Source organism: Phyllobates terribilis, unplaced genomic scaffold, assembly GCF_046119375.1.
Source record: "Phyllobates terribilis strain yellow unplaced genomic scaffold, ASM4611937v1 Scaffold_2__4_contigs__length_985480577, whole genome shotgun sequence".
In the NCBI taxonomy this organism is placed as follows: Eukaryota; Metazoa; Chordata; class Amphibia; order Anura; family Dendrobatidae; genus Phyllobates; species Phyllobates terribilis.
Window position 1 is genome coordinate 387016851 of NW_027362762.1, and position 11880 is coordinate 387028730.

Here is an 11880-nt window from a genome sequence, read left to right on the forward strand (position 1 = left end):
ATAGTCACCCCCCCTATCACGCACAGGGAATATAATATACATCTGTTTCTATGGGATGTGTGCTTTCCTTTATTCTCTACACATACTCCATGTTTATAAATGGCTAGGATCCCCAGGAACCTATTATACACATCTCTTTATTTTTGGATTCATGCGATATCCTGGTCACTTTTTATTTATACCTTCTATATATCCCTTAATAAAACAAAGACATTCTGTTAGGGAATGTCCAATGGGGACAGTGATGATAATGTCTGTAAGGCGCTGTGGAATTAATGGCGCTATATAGGTAAAATAAATAATGAACACGCTGCATTGTCTAAAAAAAATTGCAGGAGGGTCAAAAACCACACAGAAAAAATACTCACCACGCACATGACATTTTAAAAATCTAATTTTGCTGCAACTGTAAAACATGGCGTTTATTATGTAGAAAAAAAATGCACCATGTGAACATACCCTTGAGTGTTTGAGGAACAGGGGTCACTGAACTGTGGGGCTCCTGAGGAACAGACAAGCAGCCCTGGCCACTATGTACACGGCACTACCCGTTCTTGGGGGTGCGAGGCTTTAGTGGAGGCCACGTACAGCGAATGCTGTATCTAGTGTGCTGCCGCCACACTCGCAGCTCCTCTCTCTGCCCTAGGAATCACGTGATAGCATGGAGCTCTCGCGGGAGAGAACGCGTTCTGGCGGTGACGTCACGACGCTCGGCACGTATTATCAGTTTCTTTTCCATGGCTACCTTGGAACTAAAAGGAAATGACTCTGAATGACGTCACTTCCGCTTAGCCGCCAGTTGTGCGTGAGCGCCATCCGGGAAGTTTTCTCCGCTGTGTGAGGCTCGTAAGGGCCGTGAGTGGAGGCGCACCGTGAAGATGAGGCGCAGCAAGCCAGAGATCCAGAAATACATCGACAGCGTCCAGAGCGCCGCGTCTTCTCCCCGGGAGGTGAGCCCCTCCTCAACGCGCACGCAGCCGGCATCCTGCCCTCCGGAACTGCATGGTGCCGGCCCCGTCATGTCTTCTCCTGCATTGTACGACGTGACCGGTGGAGATGGCCACTCACCCTATAGTCTATGTGGTGGCCCGTATCACGGCTCAGTATTGAGTGTGGGGGTCCTGGATGTGTGACACCCCCCCCCCCCCCCTCTGGTATAGAGACAGCGATGGGCCATGTGGGGTTTCTAAGGGTTGTCTGATAGTAGGAGATGTGATGTATGAGTCTGCCCTCGCCTCGTAAGCACCGCTGCAGCAGCATCCGCAGAGAGCGGCGACCGGCTGCGGCGGCGTCCGCAGAGAGCGGCGACCGGCTGCGGCGGCGTCCGCAGAGAGCGGCGACCGGCTGCGGCGGCGTCCGCAGAGAGCGGCGACCGGCTGCGGCGGCGTCCGCAGAGAGCGGCGACCGGCTGCGGCGGCGTCCGCAGAGAGCGGCGACCGGCTGCGGCGGCGTCCGCAGAGAGCGGCGACCGGCTGCGGCGGCGACCGCAGAGAGCGGCGACCGGCTGCGGCGGCGACCGCAGAGAGCGGCGACCGGCTGCGGCGGCGTCCGCAGAGAGCGGCGACTGGCTGCGGCGGCGACCGTAGGGAACCATGTCGCAGATCAATGCAACAAACATGTAAACTGCTCTGATTTGCGGTAACACCACGTCTCATCAGCTTTGTTCCTATGTTTTTGTTGGCTGTAATGTGTCTCCATGGTTACAGATTATAAACAAAGTCTCTGAAATCTGATCCCTACAGTCATATTACATTCCAGCTCTCCCCTACTTCTTGATATACTTTCATGGGTTACGGAAAGTGGGCAGATGCAATCACTGAAGGATCAGGTTACACTTAGTTTGTTTTTAAGCTGTAACAATGTAGACAGGTCGCTGTAAACACAAAACAGGATATTTCTTCCATCAGTACATACAGTTGCATCTCACTAAATTAGAATATCATCAAAAAGTTAATTTATTCAGTTCTTCAATACAAAAGTGAAAATCATATATTATATAGTCATTACAGAGTGATCTATTTCACGTGTTTATTTTTGTTAATGATGATTATGGCTTACAGCCAATGAAAACACAAAAGTCATTATCTCAGTAAATTAAAATAATTAACAAAAACACATGCAAAGGCTTCCTAAGTGTTTAAAAGGATCCCTTAGTCTGTTTCAGTAGGCTCCACAATCATGGGGAAGACTGCTGACTTGACAGATGTCCAGAAGGCAGTCATTGACACACTCCACAAGGTCCCAGAGTCTGGAGGAAGAGTGGAGAGGCCACAATCCAAGCTGCTTGAGGTCTAGTGTGAAGTTTCCACAATCAGTGTTGGTTTGGGAGCCATGTCATCTGCTGGTGTAGGTCCTCTGTGTTTTATCAAGACCAAAGTCAACGCAGCCGTCTACCAGGAAATTTTAGAGCATTTCATGCTTCCCTCTGCTGACAAGCTTTTTGGAGATGGAAATTTCATTCTCCAGCAGGACTTGGCACCTGTCCACACTGCTAAAAGGACCAATACCTGGTTTAAAAACAACAGTATCACTGTACTTGATTGGCCAGCAAACTCGCCTGACCTTAACCTCATAGAGAATCTATGGAGTATTGTCAAGAGGAAGTTGAGACACCAGATCCAACAATGCAGACGAGCTGAAGGCAGCTATCAATAATAGAAGAATAGAATAATAATGGGAGGTCAGTTTTAGCATTCAGTGAACGTGGTAAAAAAAAATAATAATAAAAAAAAACCCTGTGGTATTGCACTTTTTTTGCAATTTCACCGCACTTGGATTTTTTTTTCCCGATTTCCCGTACACGATATGGTAAAACCAGTAATGTCATTCAAAAGTACAACTCGTCCGACAAAAAATAAGCCCTCACACGGCCATATTGACCAAAAAGATAAAAACGCTATGCCTCTGGGAACAAGGGGAGCAAAAAACGAAAATGCAAAAACGGAAAAGCCCAGGGTTGCGAAAGGGTTAACAGAAATAAACACTTGAAATAGATCACTGTTTGTAATGACTCTATATAATATGAGTTTCACTTTTTGTATTGAAGAACTGAAATTAACTTTTTGATGATATTCTAATTTAGTGAGATGCACCCGTATCTGTATGTCTGTTCTCTAGTTCTTGTTTGATGCTTTTATCTGGGGATTGTGTTACCCAACATAACTATATAGAAAATGATATTATTGATGGTGCAGAGGAGACACATTGGCTTTGTGATTCTGAGCATGAGGGATTTGTTCCAACACAGATGGTTAGTGGCAATTCCCCATGCAGCGCTGGATCAGCCATATCACTGACCATGAATGTGCACATAGGATCCCTAGTGTTCTATTGATGTAGTGATCCCTCCAATCAAATCTTCGCTGTAGCCTCCTGTTGCCTCTGTGTGTGGACAGTAGTGATCGCCTTTCCCTATATTCAGTTAGGTCGGTTTCACCCATCATTTTTTTTGGCACTTGTGCTATCCATTGTTTTTATGAATAGATCACAGTCCCATTCCATTCCTTTTTTTTTTTTTTTTTGCAGACCAATTCCTCAACTCCCCCCCCCCCCCCCCCCCCCAAAAAAAAAGAAATGCCCAACTTTGATCCATGTTTTACAGATCAAATTAACCAATGCAAATCAATGGCACTGTGGGGAGAAGGATAGCACCTGAGTGTCAGCAGTGTTGTGTCAGTATTTTACTTTTTAATGGGAAGGTGAAGCTAAGATTTTTTTCTGTACATGAATAATAGATGTAACCAGGATTGGAAAAACTGACACATGGTCAAAAATGTGTCCAGCACACTGAAAAGAAACACAACCATTGTTCACATACGAGTTAAAAAAATTGATGTATGATCAGTGTATAGATTTTACCAAGACTGATTCCTAGAATTGATTCTGGAGACATTTTCTAGTCTCCTCACATTGATTGATTACCTGGTGATATTATTGAAAGCTAATATGACTAGTAATAAAGGAGGAAATAGTCACACATTTATTATTGTGGCAAGCACAGTTTTCATTCTCTACATGATCCTCTACTGACCACTATTCCCTTGGCGGGAACTTGCATTGAAGAGGTTGTCCGCTACTAGGCCAACCCCTTCTCATTTGAATGTTTGCCCCCATGAAAATATAAACTCCTATACTCGCCTTCTGTGCTTGCGCCATTTAAGGGGCGCCAGCCCTGATTGGGCGCAGGACTCGCATGTCTTAACCCTTAAAGCCAGTATATGCTCATCCAGATCCGCTCTTCTGTGCAGGGCTACTCATAAGTCATCATCTGGAGACCTGCTCTTCATAGCTTTTTAGTGGACCTGGTTCTAATGCACCAATCTGGCAGACAACCACGATCCACACATCATGGGCCTGCGAGTCACAGGTTGGGGACCCTTGCTCTAGAGCAAAGGGATTTTTAATTCTATAGCTGATTTCTCATTGCCTGCATTACCGACCTCCTCTCTCTATCAGAGGTGGCCAGTTTCGTAGCCAAGGAACGCAAATTGGAAGGTCTTTACTTTAGAGCTTAAAAGTGCTCCTCTGAAGCTGGCCGATCGACAGCCCTGTGCTCCTATAATGCTGCAGGCGAAAAGCTTGTAATATGGGAGAGCACACAGTTCAACCCAGAGGTGTGACGATACCGCTGGTCAGAAATGTCAGTCTTCAGGCGTGCACTGTCACCAGCAAGCAGGAAGATGAGCTCCTGGGGAGTGGTGCCCTCCAGAAAACGGAAGAGGACAAAACGCTTCTAACTCAATCATTTACTGGGCTCCTTGTTTAATTGAAGTCAAAAGATGTACTCATACATACCAATTTTAATGCAGTTTTTATCAAAAAGGGACCCAGTTAATCAATATAGAAAGTCTACACTCCCCTGATAAAATGCCAGATTTTTGTAATGTAAAAAAGTAATACCAAGACAAATTATTTCAGAAATTTGGATGTTTGATATTTTTCTTTAAAAAAAAAAACTCTTCCGTCTCACCACCTTACACCACAGGCCAGACATATGAAAAATGTAGGAGATTGTTGTCACTTGTTAAAACCATTACCCACTGAAAAATTTCCTGCAGCTCCTTTAATGCTGCTGTAGTTCTCTTGGCAGCTTCCTGGACCAATTTTCCTCTTGTCCTATAATCAAGTTTTGAGGGCAGACCAGTACAAAAGTAATGTCACTTTTGTACCAAATTTAAGCCAATTCTTGAAGACTCTCTCCAATGTTCCATGATATATCTAATTTCTTGATGATTATTATTTTTTTTTTTTGTACCCTTCTCCGGGCTGATAACTTTGAACATTGAGATCCCTTTGCTGTGTTGTAAACTGTTTACAGATCATGGCTTTTGCTGTAAAATGTAACTAAGAAAATGTAAGAAATTCTACTAGAACAACTAAATATAATTTGGAGGTAAGTTAGAATCACTTTAAATGGTGGTCGCTGTGTGCTGACTAATATCATGAGTTTAAAGAGTAATTGTTTTTATTTCATAAATCAATAGAATGTGAAAATAAGCAACTTTGTAACAAAATTTCAGACATTCTTCTTCTTTTTTTCCCTCTCTCAATTCACTGGTAATATCTGTTCAGTGAAGATAGGAGATGACCATTGGTGCTTCACTGAATACAGATTTTACCTCGGAGAAAGCAGCAGATTTATCTGCTATGATATATAGGGCTATGTGCACCATTGGGTCTATCCTGGAGAAAATTCTGCAAATACTCAGTGTTGGCAGGAAAATCGCTGCATAAAATAAATGCTTTTGACATGCTTTTACTCGTGTGGTGCCCACTTGTTTGGATTGATGAGACTCGCTGAAAGAATTGATACTCTGCAGATTTGAAAAAAAATCTTTGGTTCAAATCCACAAGGAAAACATAAGAAGCATGTGCATGGTATTTCTGAAATGTCACTGTAAAGCACTGTGTGGTTTTTATTACGGCAAAAAAACAGTGTGTGAACAAGCCCTTATACAATTTCTTATTTTAATTTTTGCTTCATAAATCTACAGTGCATGTGAAAATAACGTTTACCCTTTATGTGTGTTTATTTTAACGGGTGTGTAGACTTTTTATATCCACTGTTGATAGTTATATAGTGTGTGTCCCCTCTCTCTGCTATAATGTTAAAGGGATTGCCTACCTTCTGGGACTTTTTTTTTTAAATTCATTTGGGGCCAAAAATCATTTTATTGCAGTTGGGTTTCATTAAAATGTAACAGTATTAACCTTCGACAACCACTGTGTAATTCTGTCTATTGATGGCTGCAGAAGAAGTTAAAAACTCCCTGTGACACTGTCCTATTGAGGTGACTGATGGATTCTCAGTTAACTCTGTATTTTTCTGAGTTCTCAGTTGATTTATGACCACAGACCATATTAAAGTTGAATGTGCAGCCTAGCAGAGAACCTGTAAAAGCCATATGATGCAAACATTTTTGATGAAGCCCAAGTACAAAAATGATTTTTAGCCCCAAATACATCCCTTTAATTAAATACATTTGTCCCTGTAGTTGTTCAACCCCTTTAAGGTTGAACCTGCACTATTAATACTTTTTTATTGTGGCCGGCTACAGCAAGGGCAAAGCTCTGTGAGTAGGCAATCGCTAAACATTTTTCAACTGTGCTTTGTTTTTTTTTCCCTTAGAAATCAATGAAAGGCTTTCTCATTGCCAAGTTATACTATGAAGCTAAAGAATATGACCTTGCTAAGAGGTAAATCTTCTTAATTTAATATATATTCCCATCATATACTTGTGTAGTAATGACTGATTTAAAATATTCAGAGTAATTGATACAACTTAATAAAATGAGCTAATTTTAAGGGGTTGTCCGACAGTTGCTGGATGTAGACGTTTTGGGCTCAATTCACCATTCGTGTATTAAGTCGCTTTTTCTTTTTTTGACTTGTAGTTTTCACTGATGTTTTTTGTGCCAAATTCAGCAAAATGGCACACGCGACTTCTGAATTTTAGCAAAGCCCAAAATTGTCTTTTTTTTTTTTTTAAACCTTTAACCAGTTTTGCAACCGTTTAGTTCAAAAAGTTGGTTGTTTTGCAAAATGTAAAAAAAATGCAACTTTTAAACAGTTATATGTAAAATCACTACTGGTGGGGGGGTGGAGCAGGAGTAGAGCTTTTGAAAAAGTCACATTTGACCAATCAGTCTAAAACATCTGGGAAAGCCACATAAGTTTTCTCACAAAGTAATTAAATAGATCTTGGAATAATAATAATTTCCACAATTGGATGTATTTACTTAAAATGGCTGTGTCTGACCGTACAAGGACATGGTCTGATCATACCACATCTCCTGGGCAGGGGGGGAAGCAAAAGAGTATACAGACATTACAGCATGGGATCACACCTGATTCTATCTGTGAGGTAAAATGTTAAAAACAGGCAGGGAAATGTTTTACCTCACAGAAAGAATCAGCTGCGATCTTGTGCTGTAATGTCTGTATACTATTTTGCTTCCACCCCTGCCCAGGAGATGCGGTATGAACAGACTATGTTCCAGTATGGTCAGACACAAACAGTACACATCAGGGGCACATTTCTAAGATTATCTCAGCACTGGAACATTTTTTTTAACATGTCCAATTGTGCAGCTTAGTTTTATTCGAAGATGTATTGACTACCATGTATTTTGTTTGTGAAACAACCCCTTTAACTCCTTCACATGTGATGTACAGTTGCGTCATATGGCGTGCCTCTGCCTTTGATGCGGGCTCGGATCTATCAAAATGTAAAATAAATTGAATCTGATTAGTAAACGGCGAAACGAGAAAAACAATCGAAACACCTGAATTACTCTTTTTTTAGCCACCATAACATTGCAGTGGCGTGGCGATCAAAACATTATATCTAACCCAAAATGCTTTCAGTGAAAACAGCAGCTCAGGGTGCAAAAAATAAGCTCTCACAGTCCCACATCCCAAAAATGGCGACAAAAGTAAGAAACTATTTATTTTTACAAATTTCCAAATATATTTTAATTTATTAAATAAAAAAACTATACATGTTTGGTACCTGAGTGATCGTACTAACTTGGAGAATCATATTGCCAGGTCCATTTTACCATATTGTGAACATGGTAATTAAAAAACTCAAACAGTTGTAAAATTACACTTTTTTTTTTTTTTTTTTTTCAATTTCAACACACTTGGAATTTTTTCCCTGCTTTCCGGTGCATCACATGATAAATTGAATGGTGTCATTCAAAAGTGCGACTCGTCCTACAAAAAAAATGTGAACGGGAGGGAAAAAAAGGAAAACGGAAAATAGCCCAGTCATGAAGGGGTTAATGTAGAAATCAGATAACTAAACACAACTTGACCAATGTTGCAAATCGTATGATGAGTTTGTCACAAGTCACAAATTGACTTATGAATGTGAGCTGTTCTGCAGTACCCGGCAGCTGCCGCGACAGACTGAATGGAGCTGCATATTGCTGCTCTGTTCGAAGTGTTCAGATCCCCAGGCTTCTGGAGCTTATAACCACTGATTGGTGCTGGGTTTTGGACCCCACAGATCTGACATTGATGACCTGTCGTGCTGGTAGGTCATCAACTGGATGTGATCGGCAACCCCTTTATTCTTTCTTTGATTTTTGGCTTTGTGGGAGAAAAAATGTTTTAGGTTTTGTTTTTGTTTTTTTTTTCAATTATAACTATAATAAAGTGAAACCTATTTTTCAGATGTGTATCATCGTACATTAATGTCCAGGAAAGGGATCCAAAAGCTCACCGCTTCCTTGGACATCTATATGAAATTGAAGGGAACGTGGAGAAATCTGTTGGCTGCTACAAGGTGATCTGGTGCTCTCTGTGCTGGGCACGTTACTATGCAGCACCTCTTAGAGATTTATTGTTTATTGCAATTACAAATCACTGACATAAAAAGAAAATATTTAATGATTTCCATTTTTTTTTCTAGCGATCATTGGAATTGAATCCCACTCAGAAGGATCTTGTCCTTAAGATTGCAGAATTAATATGCACTATCAATGTCACAGATGGCAGAGCAGAATACTGGGTGGAAAAAGCAGCCAAGTTGTTTCCAGGAAATCCTGTTATCTACAGACTAAAAGTGAGCAGTATTTTTACTACCATCTGGTATAACGCCAGTTCATTGGATGCTTGGTTGTCAGAAACTGCAGCATTTTTGCTGCCAATTCGGCAAAACTGCAGCAAAAACAAAACCAAAGCTGCATGTAGCCTGTGCCTTATAGTCCCTCCAACCTGAACTTCATTTAGAGCATTGTTTTTACCAGACCAGTGTGGAGCAAGGGTGTGATGCATGCTTGCTTTTCGTGCATTTTATTTTTTTTTGCCAAAGCCAAAATTGGATTTAACAAAAATAAGTGAATGTAAGAAGCACTCTGTCCCTTATTTCTCCGCTTTTTGAACCACCTATGATTTTTTGCCTTCAAAATCGGCTTTAAAATAAACTGAACAAAGCCTATAATTGCACCTGAATGGTGACATCAATCAGCTCTAAGGCTTAGTGCCCACGATGCAGAAATGAAGCAGAAATTTTCCTGAGCATTTCTGCATCTCCTTGGCAGAAAAACGCATGCGTTTTTGACGCGTATTTGCCATGCGTTTTTCCAATGCATTGTATAGGCAAGTACGCATGCAGAAACACACAAGAATTGGTCATGTCCGTATTTTTTCTGCAGTAAAATCTGCTCAGAAAAAATATGGACCATGTGCACAGAACTTGCAGAATGTCATAGAAAGTCATGGGATAAGGTATGCAATGCGTGTCTGGACCGTTTACACGCTGCAAATACGCACCAAAAACGCATCGTGGGCACACAGCCTAACACTACTGGGATCATTGTTGCAGATTTTATTTGCTAACATAATTTTGTTAAAAAACAGATGATGGGGCAAGTTTATTACGCTGTGTACTAATGGCGTAAACTTACACTAAACAGAACAATGGCTCCTGCTTGATGATAAACTTAGTGCCTCTTTAGACAGGGTCTAAGATTACATCATCTATTAGTTGGCTTACTTTGGTTAAGTTACACAAAGTGGTGAGCCAATATTGTCGCAATATTCTCGGAAAGAATTTTCAGTCAAAATGACCAGAATCAAGACCACTTGACGGATTCCAATTATAAACCAATGCAATCTGTCTGGCTCCATCATTGACCATCTGGCAATAGATCCAGAACATGCTTTGTCATCCATTCTAAACTGAGCAAAACTAACTTGGATGGACCCAAAGTAATTGAGTCATCAGTGCACTCATGAAATTCTTTAACACCTTCCTGACATACGTCATATGCGGGCTCGCAAGTCGAGATTGTATGTTTCCCGGCAGATGATGACTGTGATATTCAGCCATCATCTGCCTATAAGAGCTGTTAACCTGTTAAATGCTGCTGTCAATCTCTGACAACTGCATTTAATGTGTGCCGGCCGGAGGGAGCATCAGTCTATGCGCCTATCCGGCGCACCTGTGACGTGATCTCGAGGTGCCGATGGGTTGCAATGACAGCTTGGGGTCTGCTGAAGAACTTTTGCAAAAATGAGAGGAAAAAATCGTCTGGTAGGGAAGGGGTTAAAGGGACTTAGTTTACTTAGGAGCTCCTGACGCTTGTCAATTTGGACCTGATGCATGGTTGCTCCGCTGGTCTGAATTATGCACTTACATGCTGCTAGCAGAGGCAACTTTCCCTCTGCAGCATTGGAGGAGCACAGTGGCAGTGAAGCTTGTCGGATCCGGCGATCATAACCGCTTCAGAGCAGTGCTTACAAGCTTTGATACAAACAGCTTGCATGACAGCTCTCTTTCCTTGGACAGACCAACCACCTTTGATGAACTGCTGCAGTAGCCTGTAACCTAAACAATGTACAGTAAACTGTAAAATTGAAAATGCCTTTGTTCTTGAAAACAAAGTATTTTTAATATGATAATTTGCAAAATTGCTTCTTTTTACAAGCACTTAACAATGTTACCCATTTAGTAAGATATGCGAGACCCCTTTTAAAGTATTTCTTGGTCACCCCTCTCCTTGGTCAGCCCTCATCTGGAATATTGTGTTCAGTTCTGGGCACCACATGTTAACAAAGACATCGAAAAACTGGAGCAAATTCAGAGAAGAGCTACCAGGATGGTGAGTGGACTGCAAACTATGTCCTACGAGGAACGGTTAAATGATCTGGGGGATGTTTAGCTTGCAAAAGAGAACACTAAGACTTAATAACTGTCTACAAATATCTGTAGGGATGTCACAGTGTAGAGGGATCATCTTTATTCTCATTTGCACATGGAAACACGAGAAGCAATGGAATGAAACTGAAAGGGAGAAGATACATATTAGATATTAGGAAGAACTTTTTGACGGATGGTTTAGTAAATCCTGCATTGAACACTATGACCCTGGAAGTCCCTTCCAACTCTACCATTCTGTGTGTATATGTAATATATATAATAATTTTTTTATCTATGTTAATTTTGTTTTCCTTCTTAGGAGCAGCTGCTAAACTCACAAGGTGAAGCTGGTTGGAATCGCTTGTTCGATTTAATCCAGTCTGAGCTGTTTGCAAGACCTGATGATGTTTGTGTGAATATCAGACTAGTGGAGTTATTCCGGTCCAATAAGCGACTAGATGAAGCTGTGATCCATTGTCTCAAGCCAGAGAGAAGAGCACTACGCAGCCATTTAGAGTGGTGCTCCTGTGTGGTACAGGTTTTAAAGGTTAGCTGATTATTATTATATAATTAATAAATATATATATATATATATATATATATATATATATATATATATATATATATATATATATATATATATATATATATATATATATATATATATATATATATATATATATATATTTTTTTTTTTTTATTAATCTGCTTACTGAAGGTGTTATCCCTC

At 40.9% G+C, this 11880-nt stretch overlaps 1 protein-coding gene across 2 annotated transcripts in view; it reads left to right on the plus strand.

Annotated features, from left to right (window-relative positions):
- The first annotated feature begins 750 nt into the window (after positions 1-750).
- The window catches only part of LOC141211443 (E3 SUMO-protein ligase RanBP2-like), an 82935-nt gene continuing 71805 nt past the window's right edge, over positions 751-11880 (plus strand). For both annotated transcript variants that reach the window (XM_073664822.1, XM_073664823.1), the window contains exons 1-5: positions 751-950; positions 6629-6696; positions 8681-8792; positions 8919-9071; positions 11470-11697. In XM_073664822.1, coding sequence (XP_073520923.1) covers positions 879-950; positions 6629-6696; positions 8681-8792; positions 8919-9071; positions 11470-11697 — 633 coding nt within the window. In that variant the 5' untranslated portion in view covers positions 751-878. The remainder of the gene's footprint in view (positions 951-6628; positions 6697-8680; positions 8793-8918; positions 9072-11469; positions 11698-11880) is intronic.